A 25,097-nucleotide genomic window follows, 5' to 3' on the forward strand; every position below is an offset into this window, starting at 1 on the left:
ACTGTGGGTATGAACTGGAATAAAAGCATCCTGAGGCAGTACCCAGGAGAGAATAAACCACGATGAGACCCTAGACATCCCATGTGTCAGAAGGACTTTGAGGCAGCACAGGTGACACCATCCTGGTCCTTGCCTTGTGTCACACAGCTCCCACCTGCCAGGGCCACCCCTCTCCCCACCCAGGCAGCCCCAGGCTCTTCAGTTAAAGCCTTTGGCTCAATCAGCTTTGGAGGGAGCTGAATGCAGCTGAGAAGCAGCACAACTCCCTGGAGCAAGGAGTGCAATTCTGAGCAAAATTTGAAGACCCTGAAGACCCTGCCCACAGCTGGAAAAGAAGGGTCTCCAGGGTAACTTTCTTTCCAAGAGAAGCCAAAGCACCACAGGAAAATAATTTTATTAAATCCCTGTTTAATAGAGCAGGGGCAACTCACATGTGAACTCAGGTTGGTTTGGGTGGGCTTTACTTTTTTACAGAACAAATTCTGCCCTTTGTTTAATACAAATGCTTCCAAGTCCCTCCATAACCCTTCTCACTGGATACACGGCAGCTCAATGGACCAGGTAAACAATTGTGTCCCCAATGTCCCTTGTCAGGCCGTTCTCAGTGACACAGACGTGCCTCTGGGCCAGGTCAATGTGGAAGATGGCTTGCTCCAGGATTGGAGACTTCCCTGCTTCCTCTTTGCCAAGCACTGGAACACGGCGGGGCCCAAGCACGGGATCATCAAACCTCATCAGCTTCACTTTGGAGAGATCTGCACAGAGAGAGCAGCTGGTCAGGCCCTGGGAGCTGCACACAGGCCACAGCACCCACAGAGTTAATACCCAGAGCAGTGCTGAACCCTTGGAACTTCCCACCTGCTCCAAGGAGTGAGTTACCAACAGAAATGGGGATAAACCACACAGAAACACCAGCTCCTAATACCACATTCCAAGCCCTGAATTTGCTTTATCTGGCTCAGGACAGGTCTGAGTAACTGAACAGCTATTCCTCATTTTCTGAGGAATGAACTGCAGAGACTGGGAGGAAGAGGAGGGTGAGAATTGATTTCAATATTGATTTCAATACAATTTCCCATCAAAAGGCAGACTGATAAGACCAAGAAGGTGAGACCCTTCAGCTGAGCCTTCCTGCAAGTGCAGCCTTGCAGCCCTGTGCCCCTCAGCACACTGACACCTCCTGGGAGACAGGAGTCCCTGTTTCACCTCCCTCATTCCCAAAGCTCCACCCAGGAGCCGGCAGTGACTCCCATCCCTGCACACACAGGGATGTCCCACGTCTGTCACACCTGTGAGCACCCCCCCAGCACTGGCACAGCCGTGCCCTGCACTGGAGGCTACCTTTGATGCCCCTGTCCATCTTCATCAGGCGCCTGATGATGGTCTCTCTGTTGTCCCCCTGCCTGATGTCCATTTTGGTGGAGAAGTGGCCGTTGCAGGGCTGAGGGTTCACCAGGAACACGGACACGCCAGGCTGTGAAACACAACACAGACCTTAGAGGAGAACGTGCACGTGATCCCTCAGGAGAAACATGCAACTACACCAAATAAACATCTGCTGTTCGTGAATCTTCCAGAGGGATCAAATCCCTTCAGAACCCGCCTGGCCATGCTGGATACCAGCACTGCCCAAACTCTAAAATGCAGCCCAAAGTGAAACAATTGTTTAAGACATCTTTAGGGAATGACATTTTTACTTTGCAAGTAGAAATATTCATACATGATAAACATTCATGTCTGATCAAAGTTTTTAAATGGCATATTTAAAAAAACCCAGACAAAAGTAAAGTTTCAATTTAAGTTTTTTAATTAAGTTTTCAGATTTTCAATATCTGAATTTCTGATATTACCTCAGTTCTGAATACAGAAAATGGTTTTCCAGGACAGCACTCTTCTTTGATTTTATCTTCAGCTTCAGAAGCAAACTTCACCTCAATGTGATCCAGCTGTAAAAGAAAAAATTGGGGAGGAGGGAATAAGCAGGAGTTTATTGGCTTTAGAGGGAACAGCAGAGGCCACAGCCCCATCAAACAGCTGCTGCTCCAGCCATCCCAATAAATGCCAAGTAGTAGGTGCCAAGTCTGTACCAACCTCCAGGGAATTTGTCAAATAGACAATGTTCTCCATTAGCACTGCACGCTCATCAAACTCCAGCTCGAGATCAAGAACACGAGAACCATTTTTCTCCAAGTTTTCCTGTGGGGGGGAGGGAAAAAGTATTAAAACCCTCCAAAGGCTGCAAGCAAAATGATGCTTCAAAATGGCAAACTATCCACATTAGTCATGAAAAGAATAGGCTTGTAAATCCAAGAGCTCTCTGCTGGCACAACATTAACATTGGAGCAATAATTTTCTTGTAACAGGGCTGCTTCTTCTACAGGGAGCTGGTGACACTGATGGGAGGAGTAAGAGCAATTAGAACACATTTTTAATATAGAACTGAAAAGGTGTTTGACATTCACAGTTATTTAAATCCCTACTTAATGTGCAGGTTGAGAATTCACAAAATCAGTCAGCATTTCAGTGGTATTTCACAGCAGGAAGCTCAGGCTTATGACCCAGTTTAAAATAAAGGACAAGCCCACAACACCTGGACGTGCTCACAGCAAGTTCTCTGCAGGGAAATAACAACCACTTTGTACGTTAACATAAAAGTAACTTAATTAGTCCAGAAAGCCAGCAGCAACAGTCACAAGAGACACAGTATTAAAGGCAGTATAAAAACCACACCATTTTTTTTTTTTAACTAAAACAGAACTTCCTCTTTGGAGTTTAATCTGTCCCTGCCTGGCTCTCACATGCTGAGCCAGCTGTCTCCTTTGAAGCTCTGCTTTGTCAGCCTCAGCATGGTTGTGGTTTCCTGGTTTCCTCATCAGTTTAATGTGAAAGATTCCCTTTTAACATGGAACTGCTTCCCTTTGTAAATCACAGAGGTGCTCCTACACTTCAGCCCTGCTCTGATGAGTAGGAAGCACAAGCAGAGATCACAAGCACAAGCACAAGCACAAGCTCCTTGTACCCTGGAATTGATGAATAATTGGTTTCAGAGAAAGACACTGCTCAGGGGAGTCTGAGCTCAGGTGTTTCCATGTCTCTGTGGGAAATAGGCTGCTGCTCTTTGGAAGCAAAAAGATGGATTTGAGGTAAGCCTCAGCTCCTTCCCCACTTGCCCCAGGATCACTCACTGCTGCCAGACTAAAGACACCAAAACACAGCAAGGTTTCAGCCCGAACTCTTGGGGCTGAGAGCTTGTCTGACCTTTCCCAGCTGGATCAGTGGATCTAACACATCCCACTGTTCTTACAAACTTAGACAGGAAGCTCCAGAACTGCTCTGTGCTCTCTGCTCCTCTGAAGATTTCCAAGCTCCCATGAAAAGGAACAATCAGAACAACCCCACAGAGAGAGCAACGAACAGTTACACTCCTCATGACAAAGCTTACAAAGAGAAGTAATTATTATGTGCATTTCAAAAATCAAGCTAAAGCTTAAGGACAAAAAGTTTTTTTTACACTCATTAAGATTTTTTTTCCATTAGTAATCCCTCTCAATTTCTACAGATCATGAAAAGTCATTAAAAAGGTTTTAAATCATACACTGCAACCCCCACCCTCATTTTTAAAAAAAAAATTGTTAATTCTTTGCTTCTTGGCTCTCCCTAGTTATTGTATTGAATTTTCATCTGCAACAGCAAGCAAAAGAAAGTTTCTTTAAAAAAATGGAAGCCAAGATCTTCATAGGCTTGCATGACTCAGGGAAAATAATGGACTATCAGCATATTAAGTAATAAACATAAGAATTACACACAAAATTCATAATTCCATTCAAGGCTCAGAACAGTCTGTTGTTTCCTCCCTTACACATACTGCAATCAAACAACTCTTGGCCTTATTCTCAGCTTCCAGTTTCTATGTCTCCAAAGCAACACTTGACTCATTTCAGCATGAAAAACTAGAGAAGTCAAATAGGATAAATTTCAAATACAGAAGGATCCAGGCATATTTGGAGTACAGGTTGCATCACCCACAAAACACAGAAAGCACCAAGCCTCAACCAGATCCAGAGCTCACCTGGGCGAATTCACACAGAGACATTTTTATTATGCAGCTCTTCTAGAGATGTAGAAGATGTTTATAAACAAACCCTGGAAGATGACAAATAAGCACAGGGCAAGGGGAGACACTGCATTCACAAAAGCCTTTCCTGTAGCAGAATTGCCCCTCTGACACCTACCTTAACCATGGCAACAAAGGGCATCACCTTCTTCATATACTTCTTCAGCTCTGGCAAGGCGTTCAGCTCACTGGCAATTACTTTATTATCTGGCAGCTGACCTCCACTGTCCTAAAACAGGGATGAACAAACATTAAGGAGAACAGCTGTCATGAAAAACTTGCCTTTCAATATCATGTACCTTTCCTGCTTTCCCATAAACACCAGCAAGGTTTGTCAGCATGGTTGATTCCACAGATAATTTTCTCATCCTTCTGAAACCCAAACAGCATTTAACACTAATACAGAAAAAAAGCCTATACAATGCCCAAAGGTGAAAATACCCCCAAGAACAAATCCCACACGAGGAATGTTGGTTTATCTCATTGCCACAAGCTGGAATAGTCAGGACTCCTGAATCTATCAGCTACAACCCTGGTGTGTTCAAGCTGAGGATGGCCCATTGGGATCCCAAAAGCCACTCTCAGCAGTTTCCCCATGTCAGAAACATAAGCCTTCTGTTTTCTTAATATATTTCTTCTTATACTGACTTATTCCATTTCAGCTATTTCTTGTGACACTGCTGAGTGGTTTACACTTACTCAAGGACTAGAACAAATCTTCTAAGCCCACTTGCAGAGTAAGGCAGCAGCAGTCTGTCAGTCAACCATGTTTCCTCAAAAACATACTTGTAAAGAATATTTAAAAGCTAACCACTTACAATTGGAAGAAACAACAGAGCACAGGCATGCTTTTTACTCAGATTGTCAAAACCAATGAAATGCAACTGTCAAACCAATGACAGTCCTTGGGACATTTTCATTAAGCATCAAAACTTACTGGACAGTTGTAAAAGCATGAAGAAAATTAATCTACTGCAATAATTTGGTAACAAGGTGCAGCTTATAAACTTTCTACAGATGAGCCCCCAAACAGCTGGCAAGCAGCTGGAGGGCAGAGGAGGGGAGGAGCACCTGGAAGTGCTTGCGCAGGACGGACAGGGTGGTGTGCTGCCAGGGTGGGTAGCTCTTTGCCACGTAGATGGTACAGTGGGAAGGCTTCTGGGAGGGCTCTTTTGTACTTTTCTGAGGAAATAGAAAACAATCAGGAAGGGTTCCCTAGGCAATAGAGAATTACCACGTGCACACAAGCAGCAGCCTCACCTTTCCCTTGACAGGGGCCATGTAGCTCTTGAGGCGCAGGCGGAGCTCGTGGGCTGCCTCCATCAGGTACTGAGAGGAGCGGATCAGCACCTCGTCCACGGGCCCTGCTGCTGGCCACGAGGCCCTCATGATGGACTCAGCCTTGGGGCAGAGCAGACAGCAATGCACTGAGGGAACACACCTTGGCTGCTGGGCTCCCAGCCAGTACAGCTTCATTGGAAAAGAGTTCAGCCGGTTTGGACTCAGTGAGCACCCACCCATAACAACCCAAAGGAGGGGGCACACAGACAACAAGCACTGCCAGTGTGTTCAGGACTGTACAACAATCACAGCTACCACATGCCTATGGAATGCCACCTACAAGCAGAGGGCTTAAAAAACATCAAAACTAAGCTTTATGCAGAAGTGTAAGACTACTGCATTGTTACACTAAATTTTAGATCACCTCTTTGTAAGCAGACAATAATAGTGACTGGTATTAATGTTGCACATCATCACAGCAACAGGCCAGCTCCCTGCAGTCACTGTCCCAGGGACAATGAGCCAGTATGACTTCTTGTGTTCTGACATATCCTTTCTACTTGTACACAAATATCTGCCAGCCTGACATGGGTGTTACTGAAATCCATAGAAGCTCAGATGTGAATCGATGACAGAACTGAAACGCCAGTACCTTCCCCAGCAGGGACCAGATGTGCTCACACAGGTGGGGGCAGATGGGAGCCAGCAGCAGAGTCTGCACCTCGATGAACTGGAACACCAGCTCCCTGTGCATGCCCTCGATGGCCAGCTCCCGGTACTTGTCCTTGGCTGCCTGCAACAACAGCACAGCCTTCAGCCCTCTGCTGCCAGGGACACACACACACACCTGCAGGCTCCAACATGCCTTCAGAATGTCAGCAGCTTGTCAGAATCCATTATTGAGTTCTAGGAACTGTACTTTCCTGAAGCACCCACATGTGACTCTGCCAGTCAGCCATTGGATTTTTGCATTTATGTGGTACTTTGAAAAACTGTTTATTGGCACAAACATAAAAGACAAAAACATCCACAGCTGTGTATCAGGTGCTGTCATCCCAAATAACTTACATACTAATAAGAACTAAGAAAAAGGCAATGAATATGATCTATCATTACACATAATTCAGCCTATTTAACCCTACTCCTGAGTATCTCAAAGCAGCCACATGAAGGAGTGTGTGTAATTCATTAAATGGAGCAGCATGGCTCTGCAGACACTCTGGAGACATGGTTTATGGAGGATATCAAAAAGCACTATGCTTCCAAACAATTTTGTTGATGCATTTTCTGGCTTTCTTATGAAGAGTTCTTTATCATGAAAGATATAAAGGCAACACTATTTTTAATAGTGTCTTTTTTAAAGCAGCTTCTTGCTCATATTAGATATCAGGACTATTTTGCAGAATTGCATTTGCTTTCCTCTGGACCTTTGTAAACTGACACAAGCAAACCCCTACGATTCCACATTTATTCCCTTGAAGTACTCTTGTTTCTTGACACAATTCTGATTCCAATTCAGCTGTATGATTAAGGACCAGAGAAAGAAGGATTAAAAGAAATCCACTAAGTGACAAATATCAGGTGTCATTTTCTTACATCTCCTACCTGAAACTCAAAGAAGCCAGTTTTCAGAGCTTCCTTAAACATCATCTTCTCATAATTTTGGTCTGTCTTCATTATGCCTGCATTCATCTCACTGGGGAGGGAAGTGACAACATCAATACAGCATAGTCTGCCCCATGTAATGGCAACATTGTAAAACTGTCAGCAATGCAGCCAAACCCCATAACCCATTCAGGAATGAGCTCTGTTTTATGAAATTCATTAATTTTTAGAAAAAAATAACTACAGGATTCCTCCTTGCAAGGAAAAACCTGGTCCAAACTGCATTATTAACCTTCATACCACACCTGGCAAAGACTCTGTCATTGAAGGTGCTGGCGGGGCCACTCCTCAGGCTGTCTCTGTTTGCAATCATCTCCTTCACCCACTCCACCCACGTGTAGAGACGAAGAATACCAGCATCTGCCATGGCTTCCACAAAGTTGGCATCTTCAACAGTGTCTCCAGCATCAGCCAAGGCCAAACGCATGCCTGAAGAACAGGGGATCAGCTGCCAGGGCTGGGTGCCACCAGCTGGCCGATACCCATGGAGTGCTGTGCCTCCTGCCCCTGTGACAGCTCCCTTCAGCTGGTTAACAATTGCAAAGCCAGGTCACAAACTGCCTGGCCAGCCAGAGATGCCCCAAAGGAGGCACTTCCCCTGGGAGAGGGACACTGCCCTCCTTGAGAGGGGACCAGACAGACCCCAGAACCAGGAGCCCAGCACGGTCCCTGCCCAGAACAGAGGGGCATGGCAGGAGCGTGGCACACATGGATGCACAGAGCACAGATATGTGCACAGCCCATGCACACCAACAGCGTGTCCTGTGCTCTGACCCCCCCAGTGAATGCAGAGAGCTCAAGCAGGCTGCTCCTGGAGAGCTCAGCCCCAGGAGCAGCTCCTGGCTGAACCAGGTGTGCTAACTCACATCCCAGTCTTCCATGTGGAGTTCAGCTTATCCACAAGGACAGGTGGCAAGTGGCAGATTTATTGCCATTCAATACTCCAATAAACTCCCTTGAGAGCAAAACACTAATTTTAGTCATTTTGGCATAATTGACAATCAGATGCAGGTCAGAACGCACTCACCATCTGCAGAAAACTTGTCAACAGCTTGAGTGAGGGTGAGGAAGTTGCCTGTCGATTTAGACATCTGAAAGAAAGATAAGAGTGTTTGTTTTCTCACACATCCCCTGTGTTGGTGGATAAGCAAGACAGACCCAGCAAGGGTTTGGGCAAACAATTTTCTCATGAATCACAGCAAAAAAGCGTTTTGGTAAATCTGAATGAGGTCTCACAGCAAAAGCAGACTGAACTCTGCATGCACTCAGCAACAAAATATAATCCCAGAAATTCCCTAAGTTAAACTTAAATACTACTTTAAAACTGGCAGCTTCAGATCACCATGTATTGATATTTCAAGAAGAACTCCACTAGGGTTTATTTGGGGTTTTTGGATTCATATCAGACAGTCCCCAAGGCCTAATTCCTGGGTTCAAGCACCTGAATTCAGTGTCAGAACCTGCACATATTAGTGAGCTATTGCCCCAAACTTTTTCCTCTCACTGCACCTACTCCAATGCTCTAAAAATGTAAACTTCACTTAAATAAATGAATATTCTGTATTACTCTAAAACTTAACAGAAATCTTCACTGAACTTTTCACTAAATTGGTGAGCCCACACAAGAGCTGACTTAAGAGAAAGTGCTACCTAAAATCACAGACAAGGCAGGTCTTTAATGAATGAAAAACTGGAGGGCACTAATGAATAAATGTCACTATTTCCCCTGCTTACATCCAGTCTGGCTAGCAAATGCCTATTTTGACAACACAAAAGCCTGTCACACAAAACCTCACCGTACCTTTTCGGAATTGAGGAGCAGATGTCCATTGGCTCTCACAGCTACTGGCCATTTTTCCCTGTTCAAAGGCAAGATACAAATCTTTTGGCCAAGTAAATACATTTTCTCTTTTTAAAAATAGGAACAAACATTTTATATTCCAGTTTGAAATGAACGCTTTGAGTGGAATCTTCAAAAAAAATACCTAAGGGTTGTCTTAAATATATTAAGGAGTGTCTCTGAAGATGAAAAGAACTACAGTGTAAAGGCTAAGGATTATCATTGCTGAAACACAGGGCAGGGAGCAGTGCACTTGCAATTACAGTTCATTTACATCACCCTCCTCTGTTCAGATATTTTTAATTTAAAGGCCAGTGATTGGCACTGCCCAAGAACACACAACAGTGCTGGGTCCACATTTCTACCCATGAAGGAAGGAGATATTGAACTATCCACAATCATCTTTACTACACATCAGAAACACACTTTTCCTATGTACAGTTTTATAGAACCCCTAAACCAAAATTCAAGGGAATGCAAACAGTATCTTCACCATAAAAGCATCATGCAATAGACTCTCAACCAGTCCTGCAGAGCCCCTGGGAGTATATATGGCTCTTTTAACCATCCTTGAGAAGGAATTAAGGAGACTTAATAATAATGCCAAATAAATTCCAGTGCAGGAATGCAACTCAGCACTGGGAAATGCATAGGACAAGATAACGCAGAAAAACCAGGGGAAATAATGGTAAAAAACCCTTCCATTTCAATCACTTCTGTTATAGAAGTGTATAATAATAATGGTAGAAAACCTTTCCATTTCAACAACTTTTGCTATAGACAGCTGTATTAAAGCTGCAATATGAAAGAATACATTTTCAACACAATTCTAAATGTTGTAGAGTCCAAAGGCCATTAGCAAATGTAACAGAACTGCAAAGTCTCCAGCCTTACCTCCTCACATTCCAACTCACCTTTGCTCTGACCACATGGCCACATGATTGTAGAGGTAGTACGACAGGTGATTTGGAACAAGATCTTTGCCAGAAACTCTGAGATCCACAGGATACCAAAACTCAAACTCCTCCTTCAGCTTATCCAACTTTTCCTTTGGAATCTCAGTCTTTGGGAACGGAGCTGTCTTGAAGAAGATGTAATCCCAAACCTCTTTGGTCATTTGATGCGCCCTGCACAGAATCAGTCCCACATTGCACAGTCAGTAAAAGCTCCTCACATTCTAGCACTTTCTGTAAGGCAGCTTAAACCTGTGGCTCCATTCTCACAGCACAGTCCACCTGAGCAGCAAACACAGAGTGAGTGCCGAGGGCCTTTACCTGAGTTCAGGTGATAGCTCTGTGCTATGCACAGAGGAAACACATTCTGGACCCCAAATACTTCCAGAACACATTAAAAAATACCTTAGATGGTGATCTGTACTGCCATCCAGAAAAAATCCTACTGGCACAGGTTTGCTGGTTTGGTTCTGGCAGTTTTTGTTCCATGCTTTAAATTCCTGTGCTGTGACTGGGCTTGTGTTTGGTGCCAAATTCATTGTAACTGAAGGTGACTGAAAGGATGGGCCATAAATCCCCTTTTCCTTCACACCACAGAGCAAGTATCAGTAAAAAGCATTTTCCAAGGCTGCCAGATGTTATCTACTTGCATAGGAGAGCACTCTAATTGTACATGCTTAATTACATCAAATCTGTAATTCAGGGACGAGGATGCTCACTTCAAAGCTTGATTCTAGACACGACTAGCTCGTGCATAGCTTCTCTGTAATTAGAGAGGTTTCAGCCCAAATGACAGCCTTGCCCAGTCTCAGAGGTATTTCTGTAAGAATTTTATTCTGGAAATGGTTTTCAGATTAGTTATAACATAAAGTAAGAAAAGTTTCCATTCCAATATGTAAACTACTCCAGAAACTAGTCCATAAACCACACAGAATTAGAGCAGATGATTCAAGGCACAATCTGAAGTGTTTTTTCAACTCCAGACAGAGCTGTACTATCTCATCTCTCTGACCCCTATCACCATGCTTCAAAAGCCACTCCAACCAAGCGGCCACATGCCTCCTCCCCCTTGCTCTGAAGACTTCCACAGACAAGCTGTGGATAAAAGATGGTTCTGAGCTTCCAGGAGAGCGACAATGACAAAAACCAAGAGCTAAATCCTACTCCCTCAATACACTGCAGCCTCCAATTTATTGTGGTGCACAGCAGTCTCAGCAAGCAGACACCTAAGCAGCCAATCACCCAAAAACCTGCCAAGGCCCATTTCAAGGCAAGTCAAACAAGCATTGAAAAAGATGATTTACTCTCCACACAGTTCTTTCAAGGTGCTTTCAGAAGCATTTTTCAACTCTCTTCCTCTCACTGCCTGTCACAGTCCTCTCTTTCCTTACCGCCCCTCTGCAAACCTGTTCTAACTCAGCTCATGGCAGGTTAAGTTTAATAAAGACACTTTTTACACACAAAAGCAAAGACTCGGCCTCCTTGGCAAGTCTTTCTGCATAGCAATTCAGGAGATAAGCACACCTAACTAAACAAGATAATTTAATGGTTCACTCTCCTTACCTGATGCCCAGAGGAGACTCTCCTTGGCCCCTGAGGTTCCCCCCCTGCAGCAGGTGAGCCACAGTGTAATAGGCCATGTAGATGGTGGAGTCAGAGAGAGACTCAATCAGCCACTGCTCATCCCAGGGTAAGCGGGTCCCTGCAGGGGAAGGCTGTGTCAGGCACCCAGCACCACCCCAACCCATCACACACACACAGCAGCTGATGGTGATTGTCAGTGGAACACATAAACATACATACATGCATCAGGGGAAGGCTGTCAGGCACCCAGCACCACCCTGAACCCCACAAACAGCAGTGATGGTGACATAAACATACATACATACATCAGGGGAAGGCTGTGTCAGGCACCCAGCACCACCCTGAATCCCCCCACACACACACACAGCAGCTGATGATGATTTCCAGTGGAACACATACACACACATTAGTACATACATTAGTACTCACGCTAATGGGTTTAAAAAATATTTGATTTAAAAATTAAACTATGCATTTGAAAATTTCACTCAAGGGCAAACAGTTGTTGACTTTCAACGTATTTCCTGACACAGCTCAGCTCAAGAACATCTGCTGTGGGTTACAGTGCACATTTAGCAGCTGGCCCATGTCAGGCTACACAAGATGAAGGCTAATCAGGATTCGAGGAGAAAACTCAAGAAATGGTATAAGCTCCCTCTTCTGAGGTCCCTTCCAAATCAATGGCCCAGGCAGAAAGCTACCAAGATGCTACAAAGACTACCTGTAGTAGTGCAAATATTACCAGCCCCATGCACTTCCAACAAAGCACACCTTCTCTGGGATGCTGGGCCAAGATATCAGCAGGACAATGTTGCTCCCACAGTTCCCTGTATCACTGGGGATGTTACATAGCACTTAAGCCTTCCAAATGAAATGAGGAGTACCATCCTTACAAAGAAGCAACCAAGAAAGGAATGTTTTACCTACCTAAGCCATACGTCCTGGAGCACGCATGCTCTTGTAGCCAACCTAAGGTAGCTTCAAAATTTCTCCTAGTCTCTTCACAGAACCTGTAAGAAAGAAGCTCTTACTGCCTTCAGCCCTCTCAGACCCCCAAGAGCAGCAAAGTCACTCTCCTTTACAGGCACATTCATAACTCACGTCTCCAGATGTTGCAAGCACTCTGATGTCTGTTTCTTCCAGCTTGCTTCACCATAATCTAAATACCTACAGTCAGGAGAGGTTCATTGTAATAAAGCAATCGAGAAGTAGTGTACAATTGGAGCAACTTTGTAACTGCAGCTTTGTTTCACTCACCACTGGTCACAAAGGGCCACAACACACTCATCAGCAGATCTTGATATAACCTGTTTCTCAGGTTCCATATAAATCATGGCTTCACCCTAAGATTGAAAGGGCAACAGAAGCTGAGATTTAAGTACTTACCAAAGTACTGAAAATCCTGACAACTTACTAGAAAGCATCCCCTCCATTCTAATTTGGTTCATAGCATTTACTGCACAGCTCTCACCACTGCCCAAGCTCTCTGCCTCAGTATTCCCTCTGGTAAAAGGCAAGGCTTGACTCTGTAACTTCACTAAGGTACCAGCTCACAGCACTTTGTACAAAATGCATGGGGAAAAGGAGGACATAAGCACAAAATATTCCCCACCAACTATGCCCCCTGACTGAAACAGCTCCTAGGAAACTGGAGGACAGAGGGAGGGGGAAAGGCAAAGGAAAATGGGATGCTGAGCTTCAAATCTACTGCACACATCATGCATGCTGATGCATTATAATCTGGACATAACAATGCCACAACAACAAGGGAATGATGACTAAATGCCTGAAGCCTCCTCTCACTCCCAGTCCTCATCAGGGAGTCTCATTAGAGGGATGCCACAGTCATTGTTTGTTTACTGCTGTTTTCTGAACCAGGAGCCCAGCAAGGCGGCATTTGCACAAACATGTCTCCCTCACTGGCTTGACAGAGACTTGACAGCCCAGGTCCTACACTTCAGTATCCTCCCAGCTATGCTAAAGAATAAACTGGACCACCAGAACATGTCCTAGGGAGGGTGACAGAATAAGGCAGGGAACAAGAGAACTAATGAAGCTGCTCAGCCCACTCAGCCCAAGAAGACCAGGTCCCTCTCTCTGCAGTGACCCAAAACACCCTGAGGGCTGCAGAACCACACCAGGGGTTCCTCTGGTGACTCAGCCCTGTGAAAAGGACAAAGCAGACAGTTCAGAAGCAGCTGTGTGCACACTGCCACTTACCTTATCCAACATCAGCTTCTGAATCTGTTTCTTGACATCTTGAACTTTTTGTCCTTTGAATTCATCCACCAACATCACCTGCAAAGATGGGTCACAGGAGATAATTTTTTTTCAAAATTTAGCAAGAAACAGGTGCCATAGGTGTTCAAATCAATATAAGGAAGTAGCAGGTGCTGCAATCTTTGACATGCAAAAAAATAAGAGTACAGGTATTAGGTTTTTTTCATTATGTGCAGTCATCTTTACCCAAAAACAGTTTGTACAATGTTAGCATCCACACAGATGACAGACTGCAAAGAGTCAGAAATAAAAACTATTGCTTGCTTACAAAAGAACAGCTGAGAAATACACATGGTAAGCTACTGAGGTAAAGACAGGAGAAAAAAGAAAGAAAAACAAAACAAACAAACAAAAAAACACCCAAAAAAAAAAAAAAAACAAAAAACAAACCAAAAAAACTGCAACTAATAACACCTTCTCATTTCATATTAGTTTCCCTATCTATACTTGCAAGAAAATGGATCAGCTCCCCAGAAGATGATCTCTTGTTCAGAAACCAGGTTACAATGCTCAGAAAACACAGCAATGTGTGAGTGGAAACTTTCTCCAATTCTACATCACTCCTTCAACTGCAGAACCCTACTGCAAGAAGAGTCTAAATGAAAAGTCCTTTGAGACTGTTTTGGGAAAACAGGACACTGGCCCTCCTTCTTGAGATTTTTTTTTTTTTTTTAATTCTTTACCTGCCTTTTTTTCCCCTCCTAGTTGAACTCACCAAGAAACCACTTATCAAAATCTTGTATTACTTACTCCTTCATAGAATCCTTTCAGGTACACTCTCTCCTTGGCCTCTGCAAGCTTCTCTCTGTCATTCTGGCTCTGGATTTTGAGCTCATCACAGACAAATGGAGCACAAAGGCTGCCATAGCCCGGGATTTCAATGATGGGCACCTGAGAATTAACAGAGGGCTGTCAAACCCCTCCTGCACTCCAGTACTCACTCCATACATTCACAGCATCCAACACAAGTTACACAGGGCTTACAACAGATGGCTGCAATTGCACTCATGGCCCAGAAGTTCTGGCAGCCCCAGGTGTGACCCCTGAGCTGCCCAGGTGTGACCCATGACATGGCACCACACAGAGCTGTGCCAGGACTGGAGCTGGCCTGTGGAACCAAGGGTACTGCAGAATTCTGGGATGGCTTTACCTGTAACCTGCATTTCCTAATGAAAACTGCCTCTGCCTCGAGGCTGTGCTAACAGCGAGGGACTTCAGCTTTTTGCACTGAACAGATACCCTCCTCATTTGACCATAAGTGCATGAAGTTTTCATCAGCCAGCAGGTTATCAAGATAATAATGCATTCCATTTCCCAAAACAGTAACTCCTATAAAAATTGATACTTTCCTTTCTCTCTGAAATATAGCATAGAACAACAAATCTTCATTGCAACCCTTAACAAACCAAATGCTGCAACTACAGGAAGGTATGAAAACTTTACGTTTTTCAGCTTTCAGCTGAGAAGGACTTTAAACAGAAACTCTGGAAGGGTTAGCACAGCTCCTGGTTTGTTTCTCATCAGTGAACATAACATCCTGTGTGCTGTAGATGGACACATCTGGGTGCACTCACCGGCTCAAAGGGCAGGACCATTTCATCTCTGATGCCATACTTCACCCTCAAAGCCTTGAAAGTTGGAAGAAAAAAAGCAATAGATAGAAGTCTTCTAGATGTAAAGGTTTTTATGCATTCATAGTGGATTTTTTTTACATAATGCTTCATTACAAATCAGACAAAGCCACTTCTCTGCCTTCTCACCATTTCTGACACCTGAGCTCAATCCTCATCTCATTTCCAGGTGATTCCTTGCCAAATTGTCTACATTTTTTAAAAGGGCAAAAATTGATATTGCTCTACCCTGAAATGAGTGGGCAGAAATTCAGTAGCCAGGGATAGCTGTTCAGACACTGAGGTACTCCTGCAGTTAGTAACAAGCACTTTCAGTCTCATTTGAAATTGATAGAGAATCTTAATCTCATTTTTGGAAGTCATTTCCACAACAGGAATTCATTTCTGTTTCCCTGGTGCTCTTCTCTACCTTAACATGCAGCACAAGTTACATGATTCTCATTCAAAACTCAGACCTGAAGTCTAAAGAAAACCCCATCTGTCCTAGCACAGGTTTAAACTTCATTTATTTTTAACTGCTTTGATTTCAAGTTAGAGACACCAAAATGCCAATTAAAGCAAGTTTCATCCTTCTGACTGGATATTCACTTTTGACCCTTTTCACTAGGGAAAGGAAACAGAAACAATTCAGCGAACAGACTGACCTGCTTCTTTTTCAAGTCTCTCAGTGCTGCAAAGTCATCTGGAGAGTCAGAGGGAACACTTGTCACTACTCCAGTTCCTTGGCAAAGGAAAAGATAAACAGATGAAAGGATTAGTCCCCCCACACTGAATGTCAGTGCCCATCCAACAGGCTCTGCTGCAGAATTACCTTTATCCTCCTTGATGGTGAGCATGGGCAGGGCATATATGACCTTGTAGGTGCTGAGGGGTGCTGAAAGTGCAGCACCCAGAATCTCCTGAGCAGGACAAAGGAACAGCATTACAGTAAATCAGGGGCTTTCAGCCTAGTAGAGTAAGCTCTCCTGGATGATATTCTTCAAATTTTCTGTACATTTTCCTGACACATTACAAACAAACTAAATACATTTTATATACAGATGGACAAGGAGGAAGTACATATGAAAATGTGTAGTACTATTTGAGACAGGATATAGGTTATATAATGGTAGGAAAGTCAAATACCAAGAAACTTAAACTACAAGTATGTAGAACTGGAAAAGCACAGGAAGCAGGAGAACAGTTTGCTTCCAAGTATCTGAAGCACAACAGCACTGAGGCAGAAGTGGCTTAGGAAGCCAGTGTCAAAAGTGACGTTACACAAAGAAAGCATGTTGTCAAGATAGTCACACACTGACAGGAGGCAGTCAAGATGTAGCAGTCGTCTTCTACCTCACTAATTTGCTTGAATTCACATCATGTCTACTAACAAAGGAAAAAAACAAGTATTTTCTACTTCATTTTTCAAGGCAAGATCAAGAAAGATTGTGACAAGTTGTAGTGAATGGAGATCAAGGGATGCAAACAGCTGAAGGTGCTTTGTATCAGGATGAACGAGCACCACTGATGACACTTGCACAAAGCACACAAGTTAAGGACAGCAAACCCCAAAATCACCGACATTCACTACTCAGGTAAGAAAGCTTCATTCACACAGATGTACTGGAAATGTCAGTACCAACAAAAGCCTTTTCCACATAACCCTTTCTAGCTATTGCTATTCCCCCTCCCTTACCATTTAATCTTCCCAGCAAGCACAAAAGCTTTCCTTAACACTATCCTTTCAGCACATCATGCTGAAGGAATAGGAATGCATCTGTCCCCAGCTAAGTGCACCAGGTTATTCTCCCAGCAGCAGCTCTGGCTTAGCTGCAAGGAAGCTGCCTGCTGCTTGCACTGTTTGCCACTAAAGATTTCAGTCACTCCAAAGTTTCTGCAATCCCTCCTGTATTTCCTTCCCCATTAGAACGGCACCATGGCCCTGTAAGGCCCAGCGGGGCAGCAGAGCTGGCCTGCAGGCTGCTCACCTCTCCCATGAGCTCCTTGACCACGGGCAGCACGCCGCTGTCGCGGGTGAAGCCCTGGTAGGACATGTTGCGCGCGGCGCGCTGCGTGCAGATGAAGATGTCCCCGCTGCCCGTCTCAAAGCCGATGTACTTCATGTCCGGGCGCAGCCAGCAGTTGGTCTGCCCAAACATGGTCTCTGGCCTCAGCGTGGCAGCCACCAGGAAGATGTTCTTCCCTCTCAAGCCACTGGGGGGAAAAGGTACTGGGTAAGTTACAAAATAAAACCATCATGGCTCACACAGAACAGGTTTTTACACTGACATCAACTTCCAAGCAACGTTTCCTAAAAGACAGAAGTGGATCATTAGTTCATTGTGGGTTTTCCATTTTTTTTCCTTTTTTTTTAAATTTTTTTTTTAATTCCTTCTTGAGGTCCACACAGACACAGCAAATAGAGCTGGTCAAAATTCTGACCAGGTCTATGAAGTGATGGAAATAACCAGGTAAAATTAAATTCTGCATTAATGTTTAATTCAATGGTCAGTTCTGGCCAGGAGATAGAGCCCATCTGCCACTAAAAAGTCAAGACTTACCTCAATTTTGCAGGATAAGGATCCAACACCTTCATTTTTATCAGCGTGTATTCTTGAGGCCCAACACCCTAAAAGACCCACAGACAATGAATGCAACAATCAATAAGTGGAACTCACTTGAGCAGGAAAGAAAACAAATCCTGTAGGAGCCTAATCCAAACACTATTTAAGGTACTGATGCTTTCCTCAGAGTAAATCCTGTTTCCATTAATATGAAAGGCTGTTCACTAAAATGCAGACTGCAGAGAGGTTATACTGTGCTCCTACGGCCAAAAACTTACTAGTCCCAGACACTGTCTCAGCAACATCTAAGTTAACAACAGCTTGTCTATTTAGTTTCAACAGATAACACAATGGAGTAATGCTGCTGGCACAGATTGCCAAACAATCATAGAAACCAGCTACAATGCAAAACACTATCCATAGTTCCAGACAAATCTGCTCAAGAGAGGAGTTCATTCAATTTTCACATGCACTGACAGCTGAGAGCCAGTGACTGTACACATCCAAACTATCTGTACACATCCAAACTATGTTTTGCTGTAAGACATAACTTACATTCCATTTAGTATTTAAGATCATAAGCAATGCATGAAAATGTCAAGTTAAAACATTACCTCTCCTGTTTGCCTGTCATGATCCATGCAAGGCTGTCCGTCTTTAGGAGAATAAATTGTATATCTAGAAAAAGATTTTCATTTAGCAGTGAGTAAAATAGTGTATAGAGCACAAAAAAAGTATAGCTCTCTGGGAAAAAAAGACCTCTTAATGGCATTTTCAAATTTTGTTTGGATCTGTTTCCATCAGTGCTAATGTTCAGTTTTCACAAGAGCTTTCAGAATTGACTGGTTTTTGTTTGGAGTTGGTACCCAAGGGAAAACTAAACCTGGAAGACAAATCTCACATGCTTTGCTAGCACAACAACTACACTTCACTGCATCAGGCAGAGCACCAGCAAGGAACGATTTTGGTTTTTGGTGAGTTAAAAGCACACTCTAGAGACGTGTCACAGGGCTCTGTCTCTGGCACAGCTGAGCTTATCCACTCTCCCAAAAACTCAGAGCTGAGTGGCAGCTTACCGTTTGCCAAACTTAATCTTATTTCTTTCCTTTAGAGTAAGGAATTGCCATCGCACAAAGGAATCATAGTAGGGATTGACATCTGTTGTAATGAAGGAACGCCTCCAGTCCACCTGAAAATGGGCAAGAGGCTCCAGTAAGTAAGCACAATCAAGAAATCAGAGGAATCTCATAATACCATAACTATTACCTTAAAAAGAGTTTTCTCTCCAAAATGACAATGCAAGCACATATTCCATCAAGGGTGTAAGCTTAAATACACATCTGTGCCTGCTCTCTGAGCAGAGATGTCAAAGACTTGAGGTCCCTCCACTGACTGAGAAATTCAGAGGTTTTGTAGTAGTTTAAACCAGCCATTCGAGCTGCATTTCAGCACTGCCTTGTTTCATCACCTTTATTTCTCTCCATTTACAAAAATCTGTTGTCAGCAGGACAAGTACTTTTAGGAAGAAGAATGCTGAGATGTCAAATAGAACTACTGTCAATACTGACTACTGATAAGTTAGCTCACATGGGAGCCATAAGTCATAATGTCTTTATTGGACTCATTTCCAGCTGTGACCACTGTACAGGGTACAAGCTCTATATAAGAAAGCACTTAATTATCACCCAAGACCATTTAATGTTAAATGACTAATTCCACAGATATCAGAAACATTCCTGGAATTACGCTGGTATTGCTCAGAAAATCTTAAGGAGAAGCAGCACGTTCACCAGCACAGTAACAATACAGGTATGGCTGCCTGCATAACTGAGGTTGGGATCACCCAGAGTCACCTTCAATCCCATGCTCTTCAGATCCTGGACAGCAAGGGGAGGGAAATAATCCAGCCAGTGCTCAGCTTCAGAAAAACTGACCACTTCTTCATCAGACAGACCCAAAGACTTCATGATCCCCCACTGGTATTTGGAAGAGCCAGTCTTGGCAGCAGCCTTGCTCTGCAAGAACAATTGGGATTAGGAAGAAGCCCACAGTCTTGTCACAAGAGCATTTGCCTCTGTTAATGTTATGGTTTCTGATTCCAGATACACAAGTTAATACAAATATTCTCGCATCCTCCCTCTAACAGTGAGAGTAATTGATTAGAGTTTCCATTCTACACCCTGTATTTACAGGGTTTCCATTCTACCACACCTTGTGTTCACAGTTCATTCTCTAGCCCTCCTGTTCCCAACTGCCCCGTGTCAATGCCCAAAACACCTGCAGAGGCTCTGCCACAACAACCTGGTAAGGAATTGCCTGTTGTCGAGGCCCTGCTCAAACCCATGGGTTTCTGCACCATGGAAAGGTGGATAGCCCTGCACCCCTGTACCAAAAGCCTTTGCTGCTGTCACTTTGCTCATTGTACTTTTCCCACCTGCTGTCCCTTGAGAATCTCCTGTCTCTCCCCAGCAGTGACCCAGGCAAGGTGACACCTCCTGTCCTGTAGAGCAGCCAGAACCCCAAACCCAGCAGCTCCAATGGGACAATCTCTTGAGCATACATAAACAACACACAGTGCATCTCTAAGAGTCTTTTCCCAGACTTGATTCTTTGCTTTGCTTTGGAATACTCCCAAAATCCTAAATCTCATTTAAAAACCTGGTAAGTGAAAATAGTTTGGATGATTTTACTGAGCATATCTAGACAGAACAGGTTAGACATCAACTTAAAAAACAATAACTAGAACAGCAGGAATACACATGCTTTACCTCTGAGAAAGAAGGGCTAATTCCTACAACCTGCTTAGGAATGTTCCATGAATGGATTAAAAAAAAAAAAAAAGAGAAAAAAAATGAGAGTATTACTCTGGATCTGATCTGCTCATTCTCCAAAAACTATTAGGCAGCAAATTAGTTTACCAATAAGAGTCCATGCATTAACATGGTATCTCTGGAACCATGCAGCTAATGCATTTTTTCAAGTCCACCCTAAAGCTAACTCAGCTACCTTGGAAATAACAAAAAAATCTTTGTATTGAGGTTTCTGTGAGCCCAAAGGAGGAAAAGCCTACAATGTGCACACCGAATTTTTCACAGCACAGCTCTCAGTCCAAGAAGGCTTGGTTTAAACTTTACCTTTTTGCCTTTTGCTTTGTCTTTGATGATAATTTCTTCCTCTTTTTTACCAGAATTTTCTTCCTCTTCCTCCTCCTCATCAGGAAATTCCGGTGGGCAACCATACAACTCCATTTCTCTTTTCAGCTTATCTGCACAAGCCTGAACAGAGTTATTGGGAGTGTGTCAGCCAGGGCACCAGCTGCATCCACAGCCAGGGAGTGGGTTTTACTGATAACATGTTGCATTCCACACTTTAAACTTTTTTTGGACCTTGCATTAAGATCTAGGAGATCGTGCCACTTCCATAACACCTTCCAGGGCAGGAAGAGGTTTACTGTAAGGATTTTCTTGCAAAGGAAAACATACAACGGTAAAATTCAGTTTTCCAGCACTGTGTCTTTTAGAGTGATGTTATAGCTCAAGCACAACACAGGTTTATTACAAATTCAGGTTCCAAATTACACTGTTTTGATGAGTTTTTAAATAAACTAAGGTGCTGTTGGGGATGGACAGTAAGCAAGGCCCCGAGCAGCCTTAGGGATAAAAACCCCATCAGAAACAACCCCCCAGCAACTGGCAAGGTCTCACCTTGATGGGCATCCCCGTGCAGTGCAGCCCAAAGGGAAACAGGCAGCTCCTCCCCTTCAGCCTCTGGAACCCAACCGCGAACTGCAGGCAGGGAAAATGGAACAGCTGAGCCAGGAATGGCCGGGCTGGGCCAGCTCCTGCACACACACAGCTGGGACTCCTTCTGCAACAGAGCCAGGGCAGGTGACAGAGCCAGGGCAGCCTTGCTGAGTGTGTCCAGGCCTGCCCCTGCAGCTGCCCAGCCACGGGCGTGCCAGGCTTCCAGGCTGGCTGCGCCAGAGACCCACGGGTGCACAGGATGCTGCTCTGGAATCCCAGCACCCAAAACCTGCCCCCACACAGGCACAGAGTTACTCAAAACCTGCTCCCACACAGAGCACAGCAACCACAAACAAAAGGGACAGGTCTCTGGTGAAGCTTGAGCCATTCAGCAGCACCTCCTAAAAATCTCATTTCAAAGAACAAACTGGGAAAACACCTGCAGCCCCATCTCATCAAATTAAAAATTACATTAATGGAATTCCCTTCAGCTAGTAATATTCCTACTGAAAATGTGGGGAAAAAGGAAAGTTTTAATAATTCATTACTAAATCTATAAAGGAATTGACATGGCATCCTATTAGCTCAAAACTGAACTACAAAATCAGCATTTGTTCTAGAATAGTACTTAAAGGTATCAGCAAAGGAGAATTCTTACCTCACATTTAGATAAGGAAAACGTGTGTCCCAGATGCAGGCGGCCATTCATGTAAGGGTAAGGAAAGGTAACAAAGTACTTCCCTTTGCTGAGAAGAAAGTCAAAGGATTAAAACACATAATGAGCTTTGTAAATGACCATCAGACAATACACAGCAAAACAGGTAACTGGGATGTTCAGCTATTATCAGCCCACAGTGATGTTAAAATATTTTCCTTGCCAGTAACATGAGTATTTGATTTTAAGCAGCTGATACACTAACAGGCTTTATCACCTTAAAAAATAAACACAAAAGTAAAGACCCACAGAGGACTGGCATCACATAGAAACATTGAAACAGATACAGCATGCTCCCAAAGGTAACAAATTATAATCCTGCTTCTGCAAATTAATTACAGCAAAGGTTTAAAGTCTTTTATTTAATCTCCCACAGTGCGAGTTCAGATTTTAAGGGCACACTGCAAGCAATCGCTCCTTTCACAGGGATATATTGTTGCAGGGTGTTTCAAAGATGTGTTACGTTGTTGGAACCCGAGCTCTCAAAGCAGTCAAGAAAATATTTACATTTAGCACACTGAATTTCTACCTCCACCTTTGTACTTCACGCCTTGTCTCTCCCCTTCACACACCCCCTCGATCCATTACCATGAAGGAATAAAGGCCAAGTCATTTGTTTGCCTGCAAAATCTACAAGTTAAGAACCTGACACCTGTTACACCACTTCAGTTACTATCTTGGTTTAGTCTGACTTTCCCACACACCAGATATTAACCTCATGGTGCCAAGGTCACTGCTTTTCCAGCCAGGGACCTTCCACAGGATTAATGCTGCTCCCCCACAGTCCCCCACACCTGTGAGGAGTATGGATCCCACCAATTCCAAAGGAACTGTGCTTCCAGGCACGCTCCACATTCCCAGAGGATAAACAAGTCTCTCAGAGTTTACCCTGGGGCAGAAACAAGAGCAAGAGTCCCATGGTGTTCCCCAGAGTGCAGAGCACCCTCTGCACTGTGCAAGGCTCTCCCTCCCCACAGCTCTCTCCATCCCTGCTGGGGCTGGGGCTGCAGCCAGGGGTGACCAGGGGGGCTCACCCAGGACCCTCCCCCAGCTCCACACAAGGACAAGAGGCTGCTCCACAGCACATCTGGGGGTCTGTGCAGCACTGCTGTGCCCTGTGGGGCAGAGCAGGACACACCTTCCCTCAGAGTGAAACCTCCCCAGGCGGAGGGCTCAGGCGCCCACTGTGGAGCCTCCTCCATGGCAAAGGGCACAAGTCACCAAAGAGAACTGGTGTTCAGCCCACAGAGGGTACTGACACTGCCAGGGAGTGAAAAAGCTTCTCTCATCCTGCTGGAACTCAGCCACACATGTACCCAGCTTTATGTCATCAGCTACAGAAATGCCAACAACGTGTGAGCAAGTCCCTCCAGCCGAGCCATGAATACTGCTCATTACAATGGGGCCACTTTTCCCCCCAGCAGATCTTGAATGAAAAGACATTTCAAGCAGTGACAAACCGAGTACAACCGTACCTCCTCTGGTCCTTCCTGTCTGCAGCATTGACCTCAAACACTCGATCGCGCTCCCACTTCTGCTGGACCTCTCTTTCAATCTTCTTCAGGAAATCCACTTTCGCTGTTCCTTTACGCTCCTGTTCAGCAGAGAAAGGAAGAGAGGTCTGGCTGAACAGGGTAAGAAATAACAGGACTGTAACCCATCACAGACCACCCCAATCTCCTTGGCCAGGGGAAGGACTGCCCCAGGTCCCTGCAGCAGCGGTGGCACTGCCAGCCTGAGATCCAGCCCTCTGAACCTGGAGCCAAGATCTGCAAGGAAAGCACCAACAACCATTTCCCACAGCAAAGGACTCTACAGTAGCCAGGACACACACATACACGCTGGCCATCTTGCCAATAAAGAACAAACTCAGAGATCTCTGATCTGGGGAGGTAGAAGAGGATATAAATCATAAGTGAAAACTCCTACAGAACTCTGGTTTTATTCCAGACTCTCCATAAAGACATGTGGTGCATCCCCCTCCTGACGTACATAAAGTGGGCACAGCACTCCCTATGCCAGGAAGAGGGCAGGTAACAGCTCTAAGTGTAGTTCACGGAGTTCTTCAGGTAAAGCATTCCAACCGATTTTCATTAAATCCGTGCTCAGTAGCCCTTCCTCTCATTCTTTTATCACATAACATAGGGCAAGTATTAAAGGATCTTATTATTTCACCATATAACACACAGGAATTGCTAAAGGACACACGCATTACGGACACACGCATTCTGCACTCATAAAGGCTGAGGATGTAGTTTTTGCCCATCAAAACCAGGACACGCCTAAGACCTTTACACCACGGGGCCGCAGCCGCCGGCCAAAGGCCCCGCGCACGCCGCTATAGGACCCTCGTTCCGGAGAGCGCGGCGCCGAGGAGTGACCCTGAGGAGCAGGTGAGGAGCCCCAGGAGCGCCCCGAGCCCCCGCAGAGCCCCAAAGCCGGAGCCCCGGCCCGGCCCCCGGACTCACCGCCATGTTGCCGCGCCTGACGAGGCCCGCACGGGCCGTGCCAAGGGGCAGCGCGCGGGGGAGCCCAGGCCGTACCAAGGCAGCGGGCGGGGGGACACCGGGCGCTTTTTGGCGTGCAGGGAGGGGAGAGAAGGAGAGCGGCAGGGAGAGCGAGCGGAGCGGTCACTGAGGGCACTCGTCCCGGCTGCGGAGGGGGAAACGAGCCCGGTGCGCGGGACTGAGGGGTGCGCCCGCCAGCACGCTGTCCCTTTAAGAGCGTCCCCCCCAAGATGTCGCCGCG

The 25,097-nt window shown here is 44.9% G+C and overlaps 1 protein-coding gene across 1 annotated transcript; it reads right to left on the reverse strand.

The window, feature by feature from the left end:
- Positions 1-378: 378 nt before the first annotated feature.
- Positions 379-24,880, reverse strand: LARS1 (leucyl-tRNA synthetase 1). The gene is made up of 32 exons (XM_063169118.1): positions 24,818-24,880; positions 23,825-23,943; positions 22,293-22,380; positions 21,596-21,676; positions 21,026-21,166; positions 19,745-19,906; positions 18,968-19,080; positions 18,506-18,569; positions 17,889-17,956; positions 17,316-17,541; positions 16,160-16,247; positions 15,993-16,069; positions 15,292-15,345; positions 14,468-14,608; positions 13,658-13,735; positions 12,695-12,780; positions 12,539-12,604; positions 12,365-12,447; positions 11,417-11,555; positions 9,815-10,027; positions 8,862-8,919; positions 8,088-8,151; positions 7,306-7,489; positions 7,001-7,091; positions 6,048-6,188; positions 5,375-5,515; positions 5,186-5,296; positions 4,233-4,343; positions 2,092-2,196; positions 1,851-1,946; positions 1,342-1,474; positions 379-755 (listed from the first exon to the last, which is right to left on the reverse strand). Exons 1-32 carry the CDS (start codon positions 24,821-24,823, stop codon positions 550-552), a joined length of 3,534 nt encoding a protein of 1,177 aa, XP_063025188.1. The 5' UTR covers positions 24,824-24,880; the 3' UTR covers positions 379-549.
- Between the last annotated feature and the right edge of the window lie 217 nt (positions 24,881-25,097).

This window comes from Melospiza melodia, chromosome 14 (genome assembly GCF_035770615.1).
Source record: "Melospiza melodia melodia isolate bMelMel2 chromosome 14, bMelMel2.pri, whole genome shotgun sequence".
Taxonomy (NCBI): domain Eukaryota; kingdom Metazoa; phylum Chordata; class Aves; order Passeriformes; family Passerellidae; genus Melospiza; species Melospiza melodia.